The 21319-nt window shown below is 48.4% G+C and overlaps 9 protein-coding genes across 9 annotated transcripts; 5 read left to right on the top strand and 4 right to left on the bottom strand.

Annotated features, from left to right (window-relative positions):
• Positions 1 to 1139: 1139 nt before the first annotated feature.
• sac6 (fimbrin) lies at positions 1140 to 3566 on the top strand (the record flags this gene model as incomplete). Its single annotated transcript, XM_056874055.1, has 4 exons — positions 1140 to 1360; positions 1416 to 1626; positions 1717 to 2375; positions 2432 to 3566. Exons 1-4 carry the CDS (start codon positions 1338 to 1340, stop codon positions 3564 to 3566), a joined length of 2028 nt encoding a protein of 675 aa, XP_056731775.1. The 5' UTR covers positions 1140 to 1337.
• An 81-nt stretch (positions 3567 to 3647) lies between these two features.
• N7487_006307 (uncharacterized protein) lies at positions 3648 to 6681 on the bottom strand (the record flags this gene model as incomplete). Its single annotated transcript, XM_056874054.1, has 7 exons — positions 3648 to 3858; positions 3910 to 4033; positions 4086 to 4411; positions 5091 to 5247; positions 5299 to 5975; positions 6023 to 6164; positions 6223 to 6681. Coding segments are annotated over 7 exons (2088 nt in total), but the record flags the coding sequence as incomplete, so codon positions are not given.
• A 428-nt stretch (positions 6682 to 7109) lies between these two features.
• Positions 7110 to 7355, top strand: N7487_006306 (uncharacterized protein; the record flags this gene model as incomplete). The annotated part of the gene is made up of 1 exon (XM_056874053.1): positions 7110 to 7355. The coding sequence occupies one exon, from the start codon at positions 7110 to 7112 to the stop codon at positions 7353 to 7355; it is 246 nt and encodes an 81-aa protein (XP_056731773.1).
• A 56-nt stretch (positions 7356 to 7411) lies between these two features.
• Positions 7412 to 8163, top strand: N7487_006305 (uncharacterized protein; the record flags this gene model as incomplete). The annotated part of the gene is made up of 2 exons (XM_056874052.1): positions 7412 to 7603; positions 7669 to 8163. The coding sequence occupies 2 exons, from the start codon at positions 7412 to 7414 to the stop codon at positions 8161 to 8163; spliced, it is 687 nt and encodes a 228-aa protein (XP_056731772.1).
• Positions 8164 to 8284: 121 nt separating this feature from the next.
• Positions 8285 to 9789, bottom strand: N7487_006304 (aminopeptidase P family protein; the record flags this gene model as incomplete). The annotated part of the gene is made up of 3 exons (XM_056874051.1): positions 8285 to 8485; positions 8545 to 9577; positions 9626 to 9789. 3 exons carry the CDS (start codon positions 9787 to 9789, stop codon positions 8285 to 8287), a joined length of 1398 nt encoding a protein of 465 aa, XP_056731771.1.
• Positions 9790 to 10025: 236 nt separating this feature from the next.
• On the bottom strand, positions 10026 to 11450 carry N7487_006303 (uncharacterized protein; the record flags this gene model as incomplete). Its single annotated transcript, XM_056874050.1, has 1 exon — positions 10026 to 11450. The coding sequence occupies one exon, from the start codon at positions 11448 to 11450 to the stop codon at positions 10026 to 10028; it is 1425 nt and encodes a 474-aa protein (XP_056731770.1).
• A 569-nt stretch (positions 11451 to 12019) lies between these two features.
• N7487_006302 (Zn(II)2Cys6 transcription factor) lies at positions 12020 to 14027 on the top strand (the record flags this gene model as incomplete). The annotated part of the gene is made up of 2 exons (XM_056874049.1): positions 12020 to 12151; positions 12201 to 14027. 2 exons carry the CDS (start codon positions 12020 to 12022, stop codon positions 14025 to 14027), a joined length of 1959 nt encoding a protein of 652 aa, XP_056731769.1.
• Positions 14028 to 14415: 388 nt separating this feature from the next.
• Positions 14416 to 17836, bottom strand: N7487_006301 (uncharacterized protein; the record flags this gene model as incomplete). The annotated part of the gene is made up of 2 exons (XM_056874048.1): positions 14416 to 14634; positions 14689 to 17836. 2 exons carry the CDS (start codon positions 17834 to 17836, stop codon positions 14447 to 14449), a joined length of 3336 nt encoding a protein of 1111 aa, XP_056731768.1. The 3' UTR covers positions 14416 to 14446.
• A 1122-nt stretch (positions 17837 to 18958) lies between these two features.
• Positions 18959 to 21218, top strand: N7487_006300 (bifunctional aminopeptidase/epoxide hydrolase; the record flags this gene model as incomplete). The annotated part of the gene is made up of 8 exons (XM_056874047.1): positions 18959 to 19279; positions 19334 to 19418; positions 19475 to 19694; positions 19751 to 19868; positions 19928 to 20047; positions 20104 to 20472; positions 20528 to 21015; positions 21092 to 21218. The coding sequence occupies 8 exons, from the start codon at positions 18959 to 18961 to the stop codon at positions 21216 to 21218; spliced, it is 1848 nt and encodes a 615-aa protein (XP_056731767.1).
• Positions 21219 to 21319: the final 101 nt, after the last annotated feature.

Genomic DNA, 21319 nt, shown 5'->3' with positions numbered 1-21319 from the left:
TCATGGGTCAGCCGCCAAATTGAGGTACGTTTAACCTTATAATCGACCTCTGCGAGTAGGTCTGCGACTAAGATTGACGGGTTTTGTTGTATAGTCTCATATATATGGTCACGGTCGTCTTCAGTAAGCTTCCTTGGCCCCCCTGAGCGTGCTAAAGACTGTTGCTTTTGACGCTTTGACTCTTGAGTAAGAGTATACTGAATAGTTGAGCGTGGAATATCTGGAAATCGCTTCTTTTTTATAGTTGTTGCACCCCAACCATTGGTACTATGCAGTTCACAGATCTTAGCTCTAGTAAGACAGTCAAGCTCTGGGCCTCTTTTCCCACGTATAGGAGGCATGTTTTAGTATATAGAATAAGAAAACAGTGCGAAAATCTCTTCAAAACGCGTTAATATACAGCGCATATGCTAGCGTGTTTAGGACGCGCGAGATTTAATATACTAATACAGTAGGCGGTCTAGAATGGCGGTCAGATCCTAAGGTGGGACCCGAAGTACCCAAGGTCAAATACTCATGGAACACCACTGTACAACGTTATACCCGGTATACCCGTGGCCATATCAACATTCATATCATTCATATATGTACGGAGTAATAATATACATATACATATACATATATATATATATATATATATATATGCAATAATATACATATACATATACATATATATATATATATATATATATATGCAATAATATATATTTCTATATTGCATTTTCAATGCCAATATCATCTCTAATTGGATATATATCACTAATTGGGTATATATCACTAATTGGGTAACAGGGAGAACTCCAACATAATTCCAAAGTATGGAAGAAGAACAAGTGGGTTAGGCAGATGATATACTTCATCACATACTAATATACATACTAATAAAATATATATGAGTTCACTAGTTAGCAGTTGGTTACCTAGTTATAGTTGGTTACCTAGTTAGTTAACTAGGTTATACTGTTAGGTAAGGTGTCGACGTCATTCGAAGAACTTTCCGAATACGAAAATACGAGAACGCGGCGTTACTGACATGATACTTACGTGCCCATACAAAAATACCCCTAGCGTTATGTACTCTGTATCGTGAACCAAGTACTTTCATTACGGTGTGGCTCATCCCCCCACCCCCCTCGGTTCGTGTATACCTGGCTGCCTCCCTGCACTGCCCACCTTTAGCACGGATCGGATTTCTTCTGATCATTCACTTTCTTTGCTTCTTCACAATTGATCTGTTCAGGGTGTAAATACCCCTTCCTCCTTTTTTTTGTCGAAACCCGGTCTTTCCCTGGGTGACCACCCCACCTATTTTGCCCCAGGGTTGTGATTCTGACAACATGAACGCCCTCAAGCTTCAGAAGTACATTTCTTCGCCATTCAATATAACAATATACTGACCATTGTGATTACTACAGGCGTTTTCCGCAGCTTGATCAAGGCGAGATCTTTTCGCTCCAGGATGCATTCAATAGATTGGACGTCGAAGACCGTGGCTATCTTGATGAATCCACCGCGATCAAAGCCGCCCAACAATCAGAACGCCAGCCATATGATGTGGTGCGCGCAGCATTGAAGGATGTGGAACTCGATAGCTCCCGGCGTGTGGAACTCGAAGATTATGTTGATGTAATACAACCTCCCCACTTCCCTTTCTCACCCCGCTGACATTAACGTCATGGCAGCTCGTTTCGAAGCTTCGGACGGCACCCTCCGAAGGTGCCCGCGCACCAACTACCCCCCGCGGCCGTGATCCAGGGGGCCGGCGCTGGTACCGGAGCATCTCGGCATGTCTCCAAGGGCAGTGTGGGCGGACGAATCCATGTCCAGGGATCATCTCCCAATGTCACGCATACGATCAACGAAGACGAACGAACCGAGTTCACGCGACACATCAATGCCGTCCTAGCGGGCGATGCGGACGTTGGCAACCTCCTACCTTTCCCCACCGATACATTCGAGATGTTTGATAAGTGCAAGGATGGTTTGGTCCTGGCAAAGTTGATCAACGACAGCGTACCAGACACCATTGATGAGCGTGTTTTGAATAAGGCTGGGAAGAAGATCAAGCAGCTGAATGCTTTCCACATGACCGAGAACAATAACATTGTTATTAACTCTGCCAAGGGTATCGGATGCTCGGTTGTTAACATTGGAAGCGGGGATATCATTGAAGTGCGAGAGCATCTCATCCTAGGTCTCATCTGGCAAATCATCCGCCGTGGTCTTCTTGGAAAGATTGATATTAAACTCCACCCGGAGCTTTATAGGCTTTTGGATGAAGATGAAACTCTGGAACAGTTCTTGCGCTTGCCTCCAGAGCAGATTCTCCTTCGTTGGTTCAACTATCATCTCAAGAATGCCAAGTGGGATAGACGGTATGCCCACTCCGAGCGAGAAAAACTAAGGAAAGACATGTGACTAACCGATCCAGGGTGACGAACTTCTCTACCGATGTCAAGGATGGCGAGAACTACACCGTTCTCCTTAACCAATTGGCACCCGATGTTTGCTCGCGTTCCCCCCTCCAAACTCGAGACTTGCTTGAGCGGGCTGAGCAGGTCCTCCAGAACGCCGATTCGCTGGACTGCCGCAAGTTCCTGACCCCAACCTCACTGGTTGCCGGAAATCCCAAACTGAACCTTGCCTTTGTCGCCAACCTGTTCAATACCCACCCAGGACTGGACCCGATCACGGAGGAGGAAAAGCTTGAAGTTGAAGACTTTGACGCTGAGGGTGAGCGAGAGGCCCGAGTCTTCACTCTATGGTTGAATTCGTTGGATGTTCAGCCTGCGGTCAACTCGCTCTTTGATGACCTACGCGATGGCTCTATTTTGTTGCAGGCATACGACAAGGTCATTCCCGGAAGCGTGAACTGGAGACATGTCAACAAGCCACCAGCGTCTGGTGGTGAATTGATGCGGTTCAAGGCCGTTGAAAATACCAATTATGCGATCGAACTTGGGAAGCACAATGGTTTCTCTCTTGTCGGCGTCCAGGGCGCTGATATCACTGATGGCCAACGAACTCTCACCCTCGGATTGGTGTGGCAGCTGATGCGCCGTGATATCACCAACACACTCTCTGCGCTGGCCCAACGGCTGGGCAAACGCGAAATTACTGACACTGAGATGATCCGCTGGGCCAATGACATGTCTAGCAGTGGCGGCAAATCTTCTACGATACGCAGCTTCAAAGACAAGTCTATTGGATCTGGAGTCTTCCTCCTTGATGTGCTCAACGGCATGAAGAGTAGCTATGTGGATTACGACTTGGTCACACCCGGTCGGACCGACGAAGAGGCTTATGCAAACGCTAAGCTTTCTATCAGTATCGCTAGAAAGATGGGTGCCACCATTTGGTTGGTCCCGGAGGACATCTGTCAAGTTCGGTCTCGTTTGGTTACTACATTCATTGGTAAGTTCATAACCACGTCGGTATGGCAGGAATTGCAGTTTCTAACAAATGATAGGTTCCCTTATGGCTACCCACGAGAAGATGTAAGGAATACAATTGTTATGGACGGCATTGCATATGTTTTTTTTTTTTTTTGTCTTCAATACATGTAAATCTGCCGCTTCTCAAGGCGAACCTAACCCAGTGTGGATTTCAATCAAGTTTTATTGTTACTATGCTAGATATTTACCTCCCCGATTGATTAGAGGTACTGATCAAACCATGCGACTGCCTGTAAAAAGGCAGACTCTTTAGCAAAGCGGATTGTCGGGTTGGTGATATCTGCACGGACAGCAAAGCCATGCTCAACGCCACTGAACAAGTTGATCTGGTACGGCTGGCCAGTTTTGGCGAGGATATCCTCGGATTCATGGCGCTTTGAGGCCGGGAAGATTGAGTCGGTTTCTATCAATATTTAGTCGAGACGCTGTGGCCGGATCATATGTAATGACTTACCAGCCGCAGCAATGGACAGCGGGCCTTGGATGGCTTTTAATTCTTCTTCGTCGACAAAACTGGGGTGTGCCACATAAGCAACATCGCAGAGGCCTGGCTGGAGCAGTCGGACAGCGTATTTTGCCTGTATCTGTCAACTCGGGCAACAGTAAAACATACACGGGACATGAACATACCCCAAAACAATATCCAACAGCCCCGACCCGCTCGCAGCCCATGTTGGACTTCATTTCCTTCAGTATCGCCTGGACCACAGGTTCTACACGACCTGGCAGATGACCCGGAGGACCTTTTAGCCAGTTCATCAGATCGAAGCTAGCGAGGCGGTTCTTCAACGGCACCGGATCACTGTGGAATAGGTCTGGCATGACGACCAAGTAACCATTTGCGGCTAGCTGGTCTGCAATAAGCTGTGCATTAATGAAGCGGTGACCGATTACATTGGTGAGTAGTAGGATGGCATGCTTGGTAGAACGCTCGGGGTGTGAAATGTAGACCTCGACTACGACCGTCAGCGAAACTGTAGTCTATCTCTAGAGGATCAGAAGTATGGACCGTCGCCGATTTGTTGGAGTTGACCCTTGGCCTCGCCTTCATGTTTAACGCCAATAGTGCAGCAGGCAGCTGGTGGATTGGATGCCATTTAGATATAGTTGAAGGAGTTGAGAGAGAGAGAGAGAGAGAGAGAGAGAGACCTCGGGAGTATAAGGGTCTGTGCTCCAGCAAAGTAAATAGACGCCATCTCTATGTCTTTGGTTGTACAACAATAAATCAATATGCATCAAATCAACATATAGGCGCATTGTAGCCCCATAAATTATGTGGATGTGGATGATTTCTTTACAGATGTTTATATGACCGTGGAATATCAGATCAAGCATAAGGTATTATTGAAACAGTGACTATCCATGGATATCTAGATACCATACCAAATCAAATGATCAGGTATAAGCTGCACAACAGACTTGGCCCCGTAAAAATGCCCAGCCAAAAGATGATATTGCCCAACAAACGGCGACCTCGCATCAGGCGAGTCCGGCTTAGGGCAACAAGCGGCAGTTGAGACATCTGAAGGATTAGTAGGTAACCTCGGAGCCGCCGAAAGATGCACAGCATGAGCAGTTCATGTACACATGCAGATAAGAGAAAAGTAATGAGACTGGCAGATACCCGTGACAAACGGTACTCGCTAATGGAGCCATGGTATACATGCCGAAACAAGAAGTTATGGACAGGACGGTTCCAATCCCGCGCGAACTGATCCCACGAGACCGAGTTCCACCAGTCGGAATAGAACCCCCGATCTGCAAACATGGTGATCTCGGCTACAGCATTGAGCTAGATGAACTTAGCAATAAATCAAGGTAGCAGACAGCTAGAGAGACTCACCACACATTCCCAGATCACGTAGAACGCCAGTAGATACTCCATCATGAACGGAAAAAGCAAGTCACCGAGAACCCAGGGGAATTCCCGGAGTCTCTGCTGTGCGGTCATTCCCTCCTCTTTCATACGAACCGTGTCCATTACCACCGGGTATATCCACGATTGTGAGACTGCGATCATAACCACAATGATGCCGAACGTGGCCAGTGTTTTCTCTGCGACATAGAGCCAATCGATCTTCTTCGTCCGCGGGTATTCAAGTTCATAGACCAATGTGGGCAGTGCCATAAAGTCGCAGATATTTCCTAATGTCAAGTTTCGAGGATAGTGATTATTGGTTAGTGAACACCGGCCCTTTAATCCCTCAGATAATACCTCGATCTCCTGCTCAAGAAGCTCTCTGAGGGATTTCACCTGGCTCGGTTCAAGTGGAATGCCGGTCTCGATCGTTCCAATAAGAGATAAAAGCTGGTCAGTTTCACAGGACCGAGAATAGTTTTGGAGTTCAGAAGAGCGTTGACTAAAGTCTTTCTTCTTGAGGTCTGTGATTTCGGCATTGAGCTCCGTATGAACTGCAGAAGAGTACCCCATTTTGGCAGAAGTAGGATGTCCTCTTTCTTTCCCTCTGGTTTGGCTAAGACTTGCTTTCAACATATTTCGTTTGTGATACATTTCCGATACTGCCCTCATTAGCACCTGCTCAATGACTGAATGGAAATTAACATACAGTAGCCATTGTAAGCTGCATAGCTGTGTTGCTTCATCAGCATAGCCAAGCAGTGTAATACGATAAAGACAGTGTGCGTCCACGGCCAATCACGATGGTATGCCCACCATATAACGACACCAAGGTATGTAGTTTGCCAGATCTGCATAGGTCAGCAATGTAATAGGGGAGTGGAGGGGGTCAAAACCTTTGAGACTAACATTCTGAAAGAGCCAACCGAGACCGTTCCAGCGAATATATCCCTTGAGTACCACTCGTTGTAGTATCAGACAAAACCCCGTAGACCAACAAAGAAGCAAGTCAGTCAGCCCGAGGACCATGACATCTTTATCCATCATGAGACGGATAATCTCATTCTTGCCCCATATGCTGCCATATGTTCTCCAATTGTTGGCAGCAAGCCTGAACAACATCAGAGTCACCCCCATCCAGAAGAGAACAAAAAAGCCATGAAACTGGGGGGCAGTGGTCCCCAGATTTTGAAAAGTACTCAGTTGCCGGGTGAATTTCAGGTCCTGAAACCTGAATTTCCGTTTTTCACCCGACCGATGTGAGAGATTGTGTTTGAGAATCTCTTGTAACAGCTCGGCATCGACTGCGGTGAGCAAGTATTGATCATCTTGCTCAGTCCTTGATTCTAGTTCTTCCATACTTCCATAACTGTGCATCATAGTAGATTCTTTCAAAATCTCAGGGTTTTTAGAGATCTGCAGTCTGTTTTGTTTTCCCTTGGCGCGTTAAAAATGCGGGCAAATGCGGCAAATGACGTCCTGTGGAGCTGCGGTTCCTGGATTTGGGGAGTATATACGGAGTAGAGAGATATGTAGAGTAGAAATTAGATTGAAATCAAAGAAGGTAAAGTATGAAGTAGAAGGTAGAAAGTAGAAAGTAGACCATGGAAATATATACATATATATAAAGTCATATATACACATATGTAAGCTCTAAGCTTCTGTGTCACCTGCAATTGTGTTTCTCCGCTTTAGATCTCTGCCCCCAGGTTTGGTCTCTTTCTCTCTCTGTCTACCACTCTATCTCTCTCTTCTTACCATCCTATACTATCAATTGACTCGTATTTCATTCAACAATGGGTACATCACAAATTCCCCAAGTTAGGGTTCCTGGCGAAACCCCCGAATCAACACAACCCGAACCCAATGCGACTGCCACTGCAAACCACAATTCCAACGAGGTAGAGATGGGAGGAACACAGGACACAAACCAAGCTGAACCCGAGCCTGCGCAACAAGATGCGACACTTCAAAATGTGCAGACAGAGCCAGAGCCACCTGCCACGGCAAAGAAGAACTCGGGGCTCAACTTTCTTGAGTGAGCATTCTTTTCCCAAACATTTGCGACACAATTCCTTTGTTTTTTTTGTGGTTCAAAATGGCTTCAACTGCCATTATCCCAATCATTACTCGCCAGCTCACAACCACTTCTAGCTTCCTGACTTCACCCATCGTTGAGATTATCGTTGGGCAAGGGGACGATGAGACTGTTATGACAGCTCATCAGTCCCTCTTGATGGAAGCGCCACTACTAGCCGAGTTGGTTGGAAAATTTCAAGCGTCCGGCCCGGTGAGTTCATTCGTTCATATCTGACACCAGGTAGATTTCTCATATTAATTGGTTGTGATTAATAGCGACGCATCACCCTGCCAGAAGAGAATGTCGATGCCTTCAGTTGCTTCCTTCAGTTCCAGTATACGCGTGATTACACCGTGGCTCAAACAGAAACACCCGGGGAAACAGCCGAAGACAAAAGTGGTGAGGAGTTGCTGCGCCATGCGCGCATCTACACTCTGGCAGAGAAGCTGGGCCTGCCAACGCTCCAGCGTATTGCCCATAGCAAGATTCATAAGGTTCAGAGCTCACCTAATGCGGAGCTTTCATATGCCCGTTACGTATACACTCATACACCAACAGCAGACACTACTATTCGGAAGCCTGTGGCAACTTACTGGGCGAACCAAGCCCACGTGCTGCGCCAGGAGGTTGGGGATGACTTTAGGAAGCTGTGCATTGAAGTGCCGGAGTTTTCCTTTGATGTTTTGAATATCATTATGGATCGCAAGTTGAAGAATGGATCGGTGGATGAGGTCAAAGGAAGTGCGCGCAAGCGTAGAAGAGACATCTAGTTATCACCAATCGTACAATCACATATCCGAGGATCAATGGCCTTCTTATCATAATTTGATATGAACGTCCTTGAACGGGCCGGGGGCAAAATCTTGTCAATAACCGCAGGGTGGCTGCTTTCTATAAGGCCAGGCTCTCCACCTCCTCGATGATTTTCGGGGCCGTGGTTAGATTCTCGGAACCATCCTTGGTGATGTGGATGTTGTCTTCGATGCGCACTCCTCCCACACTCCAATACCGCTCCAAGACCTCGGTATCGATGTACTTACCGGTCTCGGGCGCCTTCAAGATGGGATCGATGATGAAGCGACAGAAATAGATCTGGGAACATGATAAGAATTGGGCGTTGGGGAAGAGGAGACTCAAGGGGTAGTACTTACACCGGGCTCAACGGTGACCACAGAGCCAGCAGGCAGGTTAGCGCGAACACGCAGGTAGCGGAACATGGTATCCTTGTCCTCATAGTTGGGGTTACCACCGGTATCATGGGTGTCCATTCCCAGGTAGTGACCGAGGCCATGGGGGAAAAAGGCCACGCTGACACGCTTCTCGAACAATTCGTCCTCGGATCCGCGCAGGATACCCAGCTTCAACAAGCCACGGATAGCAATGCGATGTGCCAGCGCATGTACGTCATCCCAGCGCACGCCTTCCTTAAGCATCGCAATACATTCTGTCTGCATCTGGAGGACAATCTCGTAAATCTGACGGGTCTCAGGCGCAAACCGTCCATTCAGAGGAATCACACGTGTGATATCGGCGCAGTAAGTCTGGTACTCACCACCGGCATCGATGAGAACGTTATTTTTCCGCTTCTTAGTGATGGGGTCGACCAGGTCGACATCGTTTCTAACATAGTGAAGAGTAGCACCCCCTTCACCTCCAGCAACGATGGGGTGGTAGGACTGCTCGCGACACCCATTGGCAATGCAAGTGCCGATGATGGCAGCTTCGATCTCGCGCTCGTTAGTCGCGGTCTTGGAGGCCTGGATAGCAGCGATGTGCGCTTTGGTCGAGATATCGTTTGCCTTTCGCAAAAGCGCAACCTCGTACGCATCCTTGATGACACGAGTCTCCTCGATGGCAGTCTTCAGGGCGGCAGTATTTGTTTCAGCGAAGCCCTGGAAGCTTGTGCCCTCTGACACCTGTTCGGCGATTGCAAAAGCAGCCGTTTGTCCATTGTGGTTCGAGGCGATCGACGCCAATGTCGAATTCACATCGGTTGTGAACAGAACGCGATCTACATCGTAGAGTTTGGCAGCCTCCTCTGGAGACAGAGGAAGACCAGACCAAATGACTGACTCTGGGTCGATCGGTGGAATGAACAGAGTCAATTCATCTTTGACTGCATCGTATACCACGGCGGCATTGGGCAAAAGACATCCAGTGAGATAGAAGAAAGGACGACGTTGCCTAGACTGGGTTAGTACCGATCCAGATCCTCTAGAAATGGCGTATTACCTAAATGGCATATCCTCGTCGCTATCCTCGATCAATCGAGTTTTTTGAGCCTCGAGGTAGATAACTCCGGCCCCGCCATGCCGGGCCTTCAGAGACTCAGCGACACGACGAGCATGGGCCTTAGCCGGATACTTGGCAGTGAGAATGGTATCCACAGTTGTCATATTGAATGAATATTCGAATATTTTGGAGATAGAAAAGAAAAGAGAAAAGAGAAAGAGAAAGGGAGAAAGAAAGGGTCGTGATTTAATATGTTTACCATCGGAGACGAGGTTACATTGCGGGGCTTAGAAATTCTTTTGTATGCGGGATCCAAACGCATTTCCCATGAACATCAATCATCCATATCATATTATTCGAAGTATTCATATAATTTGTAGAATTAGAACAATCTCAAGGGCTAACTCTCGGAAGCAGATACATCTTCAAATTCCATCTCCCATTGGTCCACTTCTGCAAACTTCTTAACTGCCGCACGCAATTCATCGCTCACACAACGAGTGGCCTCTGTTCCCATAGATTCGGAATCAGAGACATCGGACTCAGGTGGTGAGGACAATGGAGAAGAGGATGGTGATGATAGAACGGCTTCGTTTTCTTTGTTGACCCCACTCGCTTGAGATCGTGAATATGTAGCTGGTTCTTTTGGACCCGACGATTTGTCCTTAATTTTCTTCTCTTTAATCTTCTTCTGCTTCGGGTTGCGGGCGGTGGATAATGGTCGGGGCTTGTTTTTCCCTGCCCGTCGCCCGGACGATCTTTGTGAGGGATAGTTCAGCTCGTCCTCGTCACCAGATGCGGCGTCATGCTGATCATCACTTTCGTCGCTGTAATCATTGATGGCGCGGAGTCTGCGCCGGCGACGTGGTAAAAGCTTGTCTTGTAGGTTTGCTGTCGATAGATGACTTGGGGCTTTGGAATTTTTCCTCTGAACAGGTCGCGGTGTGGAGTCACCAGGTGTAGCGGAGCCAGCAGGACTGCTGGCCGGTGGTAACATAGTCTGGCTCATTATTTCTGAGAATTGTTGGGACTGCGGTGTAGCCTCGACCCTTTCAATCTCATCCTCCTGATCCTCGGTTTCCTCGTCGTCGGGTTCAACCACCTCATCTCCAGGAAGTTCGTCACCAACGTCATGTCGAGAGTTGTCACGTTGAATCGGTGTCGCAGTTGGGGTATCTTTTACCATATTCACAGGCGACTGTGGTACTTGGATCTCTTGAGTCATGCGCTTGCGCTTGCGCGATCCACCGGACGAGAGCGGCGATTCGGACGGTGACGGGGATGACTTTTCAGTTGGCTTGAGAAGTAGTGACTTTCCCCGAGAGAGATTCAGTGGTGTTGATTCATCATTGGGGCTAAGCCCACCAAGGAAGTCATCATCGTCAAGATCGGAAGAGCCATCGTCGGCTTGCATCATCTGTAGAATGCTCTGCTGCCGCGGCCGCCGCCTGAAGTTGCTTAGAACCGAATTATCAAATCCAGGCGTTCCAGGAACTCGGGAGCTTGTGTCGCCTTTGCGTCCAGCAAATGATAGTGTCGAGGAATATCCACGCGATCTGGTAGGGGGACGACTGCCGGTTCCAGGTCGACTGCCGGTGCCTGGCCGGTCCCCAGTGGGTGAAGATTCAATTGCTTGTTCGTAACTTTTGGTCAAGGGTGTTTGACTGCGTAGCGCCTGTCTCGGATCCAAGGCTGATCCGCGCTCGGGCTGTATAGGCGATTCGGCGACATTGGGGTCAATTTGTTGCGTTGACTCTTCTTTCGCGGTTTTTTTGGGTTGACTCTTTCCCACTGTACGACTTCGTTTAGGGGCAGGACGAGGCATGATTGAATAAATTGAGAACCAACGTAGTATATGTTATGGGAGCCACAATGGGTTGCGCTACAAAAAAGAAAGATCGACGCGTTTGTTTGGGACGCGTGCACGTGGACCACATGTGACATTGAATATCAACCATCTACTCTTTGAGTCTGTACTCTACTACAATTCTATATTTGTCTGTCTATATTTCGTGCATATGCTAATATATATATATATATATCTTTACTAATTCCCTTGTGCTTTGATTATCTTGTCATTTTGCCCCTCCAATGTCACAGCCGCAGGGGTTCTATGCTCAACCTGCCACGGACTCACCCCCGCATCGAGTTAGGCCAACTAATTATACAAGCACGAACACATGAAAGACTTGAATGGATTTTTATTAGAACCCCATATTGTATTATATATTAATACCTATGCCCCAGATTCTCCGCATCATTCCTTGGATATCCCTCTCTTTTTGTCTCTACTCATTTTCAAGCATGGTCTGATGCCCGTCATGCCGACCAACCCCTCGGTTTGGACTGGAATGCAACGTTAGATACAACTGGACATAGTCTCAGCTTTGAACAATGAATCTGCCCCCAGAAAACGAAACGGTAGACCCCATGGGGGACTATGCAGTTAGCGACAATTCCATCGGCAAGAAAAAGCGCTCCAATACAGAAGCTACTGAATATCCCAGGAGACGGGCAACAATAGCTGTAAGCGCCTCTGGCAGATTTGACCGGGGCAGATTTGACTTGGATTTAGTGTCAAATATGTCGGCTACGCAAGACCCGATGCAATGGGGCTCGTCCCAAGTGTCAACTCTGCTCCGATTTGAATGCGGAATGTGTCTATCGAGAACCCGGTATCAAACTCGACGCTGGCGACAAGCTCATCCTAGATCATTTGGCCAGAATTGAGAGTTTGCTATATTCGAATTTACCAAACCAAGGGTCACATTTGGCCTTGTCCGCTACTTCCCCGGCCACCAGCAACGATACAAATCTCGGTAGCGATGATCCGTCAACGAAAACATCATCCAGCGGCTTGCCAGTCCATGGAAGGTTGTCTGCTGTTGGACTCGGTTCCTGGGTCAACTTACCCGCTAGTCTAAGCATCTCTACAATGCCCAAGATGCATACCACTCCTGCTCTTCATCTTCTCCAATGGCCCCTAATTCGGGACTTGGTCTCTGGGGCCTGTGATCCACAGCACCTTCTTCAATTGGAGATGGCTCGCGAACCATTGCGGCTGACTCCAAACTCAGGTTTTGATTTGACAAATGCATCCACATATGCTCAGGCATTTTTCAACCATGGAAACGTTTGGTACGCCTGCGTGAACCCATACACATGGAATCGATATTATCAATCATCTCTCGCGCAAGGATTTCAGGAAGGACCCATGAGTTGTCTTGTCCTTCTGGTCTTGGCCCTAGGAAGCGCCTGTCATAGTGGCAGTATCTCGTTTGTATCACCAGATTGTGAACCGCCGGGGCTTCCATATTTTGCCGCTGCGTGGAGCTTCCTACCGTCCGTTATGATGCGAAACACCGTGGTTGCGACGCAGTGCATGGTTATGGCCTCTGCCTACCTATTCTATCTTGTGCGACCCCTGGAAGCCTGGACCTTGCTATCCAGTGTGAGCATGAAATTGCAGTTGTTGTTTGGCAGTCCAAATCGAATCCCGACTCAGTGGAGAGAGCTGAGTGTGAGGGTATACTGGAATGCTTTATTGTTTGAAAGCGATCTTCTCGCAGAATTAGATCTCCCCCATTCTGGCATTGTCAACTTTGAAGAACTCGTGGATCTACCAGGAGGGTTTGAGGAAGAAGATGAGGATGACGGAGAGGAGGAAGACGGGGACCAGAATGAGACCGAAGAGCGTCGGATAGCCAGGAAATACCAGGGTTCGTCACGCCCGGTGGACTCCCAGCTGGCTGTTCGGCGTGACGAACTCTGGTATTTCCTGGCAGAGATTGCGCTACGAAGACTCCTCAACCGCGTCAGCCACATCATTTATCAGAAAGACAGTACTCACACTCTCGCCTCATTGGGCCCGATTGCATCCGAGCTCGACTTCCAGCTGTCTCAGTGGTACGACAGCCTTCCCCGGCCCGTTCAATTCCCTTTGACCTCAAAGCCTATTTCCAATCCGGTTCAAACGGTGCTGAGACTTCGCTACAATGCATGCCGTACCATTATATATCGGCCATATATCTTGGCTGTTTTTGAGAATGAACAGGCTGGAGCGGATCCCGGGGTGAAAGAGTCTTGCCGGCGATGTTTGGATGCTACACTCCGCCAGCTAGAGCATGTAACCAGCCACCGCGAAGGCCACCTTCCATACCTGTGGCAGGGCGCCCTGTCAATGGTATCACAGACCTTGCTGATAATGGGCGCCACGATGTCACCCACCCTCTCTACCCTGCTCCCTCCCGCTTCACAGATAGATGCGATCATTGCGGAAGTGGTAAACGAGGTAGAGAGGTATGCACACTTAGCGCCTAGCCTGAAGCTGTCAGCTGAGATTATCCGGGATGCAGAGAGACGACGACAGATTTGTCTTCGATCGGCCAATATGTGCCTCTGACCTGCATAGTTTTGATGATGGAATTTGTGTTAGACCATAATGATAAAGATCTTTGTATATAGGAACGCGAACACAGTATAGTGCTTGTAAGAACCAAAAGAATTGGATTGAAGGGGTGTGTATGTGTGTGATATGCATTAGAGTGTGTCGTTAGGGCTCGCACTGAGGCAAGATCACCAAAATAACCAGTTTATATGAGCAAGAAACAAACAGCGTTAAGTACAATCCCTTCTCATGACAATTATGTTCTTAAATCATCAAATAACTCACGGGTTAAAATCATGGTATCTCAAAAGACGCGGGGAGAGAGATCAAATATGGACATCAGAAATATCAAAAGAGACGCTGGAAAACTCCAGGACTCCACTGGCTTCGAAAAAAAAAGAAGGGGGGGATTGTCGTATGGCTTCATATACTTCCTAAACCAACACCCACTCGCTACCTCGCTTGATGAACTTGTCGAGCATTAAGCTCACATCACCCAGTGCGAACCGGCAAATGTAAAATCCAAAGAACTCAGCAGCATGTCGTGTGCTGAGTTCCAGGCCAACGTGGGTTTTAGACGAATGTTTCAGTCCAGGGTCCTCAACCTGCTGAGCAATTTGTTCTGGTAATGGATTAGAACGGCACCAAAAATCTACGGACGAAAAAAAAGTCTTACCTAACACTTGCGCAGCATCAAAAAGCCGCGCCAATGCCCCCATGTAGTTTGCGTTGGGCCCAGAGAACTCAAGCTGGGTAACATTGCGTTTAGCAGGTGTTCCATGTACGGATGTCATCGGGACAGAATTGAGGAGCAGGTTGTCTTTGTTGCTTTCTCGAGCACTTGGAACCGCAGTGGTTGTCCCAAGCCCGGAAGTTTTTGCGCGTAGTCTTTTCCATGTCAAGTATGACTTGTTCGGCGCAACTTCCGGTTGAACAGGTTCGTCCGGCGTGGCAGTGGGCTTAAACAATGGCATTGATGCCTGGACACCGACATCACTACCTAATTTCTTAGTCAAGGTAGCCTGGACTTGGTCAAGTACAGTATCAAGCGCCTGCATCTCCTCCAGAACCGCATCTGCGTCATATGTGTCGACTTGGGCCAACTTGAGCAGGGCGGCGGTCAGAAGATCGCAGTTGGACACTTTCTCTTCAAGGGCCTTTAGTTTGACATTTTTCACACGCCAGACATCTCGAGGAATAAAGAGCTTCTCTGACAGATAGCCACCGTGGGGATGTGCGAGTGTCTGGTAGAGACATCTCATTAGCCAAAATGGGCGAAGCAGGAAACCCTCCGGACATGGCTCCAGAGGAAGCGGGGCGTTGGCCACCAACGAATTTGGACGACCAAGAGCTGTAGGTGAGTGAATGTTGCTGCCAAATAGGTTTAATCCACCACTTGGCAGTCCACTTTGATTGAAGTTAAAATTGGCTAGGGTCGGTGTGGGCAAAACAGGAACGCCGCTAGTCGCGCCCCTTTGAGTGTCAGGGAATGCGCCGTTCCACGGGGAGCTTGGGGATTCCGGACATATGTCTGGGATCTGAATCGGGACAGAAGCATTCCGAGCTCGGAAAGGCTTTGTGTTGGAATGAAGTTTGTTCAACCCATCCGGGGCCGAGGGTACTTTGCCCATGGGCCGCGCTGACAGCGGCAGGGGTGGCAGGTCATTCTCATCATCTTCATGAGTACGAGCTTTGGAGAGGTTTACGTGGTCTGTGAAAGAGCCCACCGACGGGTTGCGTTGTGTTGGGTGCAAGGTGGAACGTGCCCCAAGAGCAGAAGGTTCGTCTTTCGGCAACGGTGGCGGGCGGTTTGCTAGTGGGGTTGCAGTGTTGTCCAAGGCCGATGATGTATTGGAATTAGCGCGAGAGGAGCGGGTATTGGTCTCGATTTTAAGTTCACGAGTGTGACTGGATAGTCTCCGGGCTCGCACCCCTGGACCAGTGGACGAGGCGAGTGAGCCGATAGAGCCAGCACGGTTTGATATCGAGGCCCGCTTTGAAGGAGCCGGGAAGTCGGATGACGCTGGCAGGGGCGGCAAAGCCGAAGACGGAGGAGAAGAGGGCATGGCATATGGTTCGGGCCTTAGGTCACCTAGTGGCAAGACATCATCTTCTGCAAGCGTAGACAGTGCACCCCCATTGCTTGCGGCATTGGACGTTGTGGAGCTTTCCCAGGTCCTCCCAGACATGTTGCTAGAATCGGATTCTCGGGGAAGTGCTGACTTGGACTGAATGCCGAACTCAAAGTCATCCATTACGTAGCCCTTGGTCATCTCTTCTAGCAAACGCTCCTCTTCCTCTGCTTCATCGTCCAGATACGCCGAAGTACGGGTAACAGGGTCATCCCCAAAGGTTGTCTGTTCCTGGATCCGGCGGAGTTCACGGTCACGATTCATCGCCTCTGCTTCCTGTTCTGCCTCGCGCACTCTTTGCTTCGCTAATTCGATGTTCCTGCGAGCATTTGAAACAACATCATCTCTTTCCTCTTCTCTGTGCTCCAGTACCGGCTCCAGACCTTCATCGTATGCAGCTTCCACGGCCGCATCGAGGGCCGCATCAAACTCAGCCTCGGTGTCATTACTAAGGCGACGGCTTGTCCGGCGACGAAGGTACACCGATGAAGCCTTAGAGTTTGCCGATGAGGGTGAGGAAGCACCCGATTCATCAATTGTATCCAACCATGAAGTGGATTCATGGTTCTCCTCCTGAATGCCCACCGGCAATGTTATAGATCGGGGTTGATCTTCCAGAGCGGACGGCCTCAAGGATTGTCGCCGAGGGGGAACTGCTTCCAGGGAAAATCCCCTTGTCTCTTCTAGTGGGATCTGATGGAAACCAAAGCTGGAACGAGGCGAGTTCTGCGGGCTCTCAATATGGGATCCATCATTTGTCGAGCGAAGCAATTCTCCAAATGACTCTTGGCTAAGGGGTCGATCTGGAAGAGCTTTGTCGTCGCTCTCCGGGAGAGGAAAGTCCATACGATGAAGTTCCGTGACTCGGAGCATATATGTATCTCGGATTTCTTGAAGTTTGAGTTTCTCTTCGTCTCCTCCATTGCTACGAACCATGACAAGCTGTAGCAAGTTGCAAGCATCGGTGTAAGCTTCCATAGCACCCTCAAAATTGGCAGCGTTGTCGAGAAGAACCGCCGTATTTGCTTTCTGGAGTGCCTTTGACAACATCACCTTTTGGGTTTGTCCATGTTGGATGGCCGCTGGGTCTCCTTCCCCGTCATTTAAAGAAATGGATCCCCCACTGGACCGAGATGTTGGTATATCCGTTTTGAGGCTATGGGTTGAGGGCTGAAAAAGATGGTTTGAGGCCGCAAATGAGAGATCGAGTTGTTGTGATGTTGAGTCATGGTTGAATATGGCCGACTTCTCCAGCCCCGGCAGATCGTGCACTGGCAACCCATTCAACCCTTGCACATGTTGGGGGCTGTGGCTCCCCCGTCCACGGTTGTAACCTGACATTGACATTTTCGAGCTACCTCGACGATGATGACCGATGTACTCCGAAGGACTTTTGCTAGATGCCGTTGACTGGGACCAACGATTTAAACTGCCTAGCCCTTCTTTGATAGGGCTGGTCGCCCCGAGACCCTCCGGAGACAAGTTTGCCACATTCTCTGTAAGAACACCTAGACCATTGGGGGTGACCGCACCTGGCGGCTTGGCCATTCGAGTCCGAGAACTAGGCCGCGAGGAACGAGAGGAAGGTCGATTATGAGGCGGCCCAGACGGCGATTCTGATACGAAGGGACCGGAAGGACGTCTGAGGTAGGATGAATTGGGATCATCATCCATTGCTGCGTGGTGAATCATTTTCGCAAAACGGCGGAATAACGGTGAAGGTTCAAAATATATCGAGTCTGGTCTGAAATCGTGTACCCTCGAGGCACTACACGCGACTGGACAGGCACAATAGGAGAGAGAAATGGGTATTGACAACCAGGTCCTGTGTGTCTTCGCTCATTCTTCGCAAGTTTGGAGTGTCGATGTGGTCGTATGTCTCGTGGAGTATCCTTGGTTTTGAAAACCCCTTATCCGTCTCAATACATAGCTTCGTAATCGGGAGGGCTCGAGAGTTTCAAAGTAGTAGACTAAGAAACATTATTTCAATTGACCTAGAACGATCAGGAATCATGCGCATTGAAGAACAGGAAGCAAACTCACAAATGAGTATTTTTGTTTTATTTTTGGCGTCCACCACACTCATAAAAATGTGGCTCCAAGGAACAAGAATCTATTGAATCCGCAAAAAGGGCAGACTAGCAGTCACTTTTGGAGATTCGTCAAGTTCGTGAAGTTCGTCAGGGGGGGGCTTGAACTACTTCAGGGGGGTCCCGGGTTGCCGGGCGGTGGACAAATGGGAAGGGAAAAAAAGACAATGCGGGGATGTCGGAGGGATATACGATGAGTTGGGAGAGATTAGAAGAAGTAATAAAAAGATAATTTTTGGATTTTGGATGTCTGGGTGTCTAGATTCTCAAGGGGAGAAGATGGAAAGAAAAAAAAAGAAGAAAAAGGGAGGAGACTTCTCCCTAGCGTAGGCCAATATACCACACAGGGATATATATATGCTACGTGGGTTATTATACAGAGAGTAGAAGGGAATAAATTGTATATTAGAAACTTGGAAGAGATAACTCCAGAGATAGAAACCTAATAGATATAAGTAATATAGACAGTAGCATATATATAACTATCAACTATGTATATATAAAATGTAACGTCGATAATCTGAGACATGGAAGTTGACGCTTAGTGACGGAGATGGATGGGGAGATGGGAGAAAAGATATGGGAGGGGAAAAAAAAAAAAAAACCTTCCCTCCTCATGATTCCCACCTTAGGTCGTTCCTTGACTCGGAACTTGAACTTGAATCCTTTTTTAGTATTACGTTCTATCAAGGTACAATTCATGCAATCCACCTCAATTCGAACTATGGCTACCATCAACCCTCCGCGGGATCCGAACACCGTGAGCAACTACAACAACTGGCGTTCCACCCATGTCACGGCCAATTTCGATATTCTCTTCGACCAGAAGAAATTGGTGGGAAATGTTGTTCATCAATTCAAGTCCATCACCGATGGCGAGTCCAAGGAGATTATCCTAGATACCAGCCATCTTGACATTGGTGTGGTGAAGGTGGATGGCCAGCCATCCAAGTGGGAGTTTCTGCCTTCGCTGGAGCCCTATGGTGTGCCGTTGAGGATTAGCCTTGATAATCCCGTCAAGTTGAATGGTACCGTTGAGGTCGATGTATGCTTTGCAATCATTTCTCCCCAAGGAGCTCCATCTCACTTAAAATCATAGATCGAGGTGAAAACCACCGACAAGTGCACTGCGCTGCAGTGGCTGACGCCCGCGCAAACCTCAAACAAGAAACATCCATACATGTGTATGTGACAACCTTGAACTGTCCCTTGAGCTTCAGTAGCTGATAAAATTGCCCAGTCTCCCAATGCCAGGCAATTCACGCGCGGTCTATTTTTCCTTGTCAGGACACTCCGGATGTTAAAGCCACCTTTGACTTCAACATCACCTCTCCGCTTCCGGTGATGACTAGCGGTCTGCCGATTCGCAACTCGTCCATGGAGTCCAAGACGGACCGTCAACTGTATCGATTCCACCAGTCGGTCCCAATCCCCAGCTACCTCTTTGCTATTGCTAGCGGGTAAGAACCCCTTCACCGTTCTCAAAGGTACTGTTCATTAACTCAGAATTCCCCAGTGATGTCGCTGAGGCTCCAATCGGACCCCGGAGTGTCGTTGCAACCAGCCCTGACAAGCTGGAAGAGTGCAAATGGGAGCTCGAGGCTGATACCGAAAATTTCATCACAACAATCGAGGTACACAGCCTATGTTCCATTCATATTAAGGGTCAATTGTCAATTCTGACTTCAAACAGAAAATCGTTTATCCTTATGCCTGGGGCGAGTACAACGTTTTGATCCTGCCCCCTAGTTTCCCGTATGGCGGCATGGAAAACCCGATTTTCACTTTTGCTACCCCGAGTATCATTTCCAAGGTACGTAGTATCCTCTGTGCAACGGTTCGATAGGCCATGACTAATACACTCACCAGGACCGTGAGAACATCGATGTCATTGCACACGAATTAGCTCACAGCTGGAGTGGTAACTTGGTTACCAATGCCTCATGGGAGCATTTCTGGTTGAATGAAGGCTGGACCGTTTACCTCGAGAGAAGGATTTTGGCTGCCATTCACGGCGAAGCCTATCGCCATTTTTCGGCTATTATTGGGTGGAAGTCTCTGACTGACGCTGTCGAGCATTTTGGTGACGACCATGAATTCACCAAACTTATTGTTGATCTGAAGGGCAAAGATCCCGACGACGCATTCTCAAGTATTCCTTATGAGAAGGGTTTCAACTTCTTGTTCTACCTTGAGAATCTTGTTAGCAAGTCAAAGTTTGACAAGTTTATCCCTCACGTACGCAATCTCTCTACTCTCGTTCGGTTTCTTCTATTGACTTTTTTATGTGCAGTATTTCACGACCTTCAAGTGCAAATCGCTCGACTCTTATGAGTTCAAAGCATTGATTTTGGACTTCTTCAAGTCAGATGCCGAGGCTTCTAAGCTCTTGGACGAAGTGGATTGGGACAAGTGGTTCTATGCGCCAGGTCTACCACCCAAGCCAAGCTTTGACACATCGATGGTGGACGTTGTCTATGAACTTTCCAAGAAATGGCAGTCCCTTCCCAACTCTTCGTTCGAACCTCATATCAGTGACATCCAGAGCTTGACGGCAAACCAATTGGTTGTCTTCCTGGAGCAGATGCTTGTGCTGGAGACACCTCTCAGCCCCAAAATCTCGAAGTTGATGGGTGATGTCTACGGTTTGGCCGAGAGCGAGAATATCGAGGTTTCGAACCTTTACTGCCAGGTTGGTATGAAAGCAGGAGATGACAGCGTCATTGAGCCAACAACAGAGTTGTTGGGCCGTATTGGACGGATGAAGTTTGTGCGACCTTTGTAAGATGCCCCCGCCCTAACCGCAGATTCCGTTCCTGTTGCTGACATGGTCTTTCTCTTTTCCTTTTCTTTCTAGGTTCCGCAATCTCCAGAAGATCAATCGCCCTGTCGCCCTCGCTACATTCGAGAAGTACAAGGACTTTTATCACCCTATCTGCCGAGGCATGGTGGAGAAAGATTTGTTTGGCAAGAAAGACAACTAACTCTTTCTCTCCGTGTCGTGTTTTGCTCAAATAGATAGAAAGTGAATGCTCACCGATGTGCTTTTGTGTCGTGATCTCGAACAATAAAATTTCATATGCGA

This window comes from Penicillium crustosum (genome assembly GCF_028827405.1).
Source record: "Penicillium crustosum strain IBT 35664 chromosome Unknown utg000002l_segment0_segment0, whole genome shotgun sequence".
NCBI classification, from domain to species: Eukaryota; Fungi; Ascomycota; class Eurotiomycetes; order Eurotiales; family Aspergillaceae; genus Penicillium; species Penicillium crustosum.
This window is presented reverse-complemented; position numbering and strand designations above follow the sequence as displayed.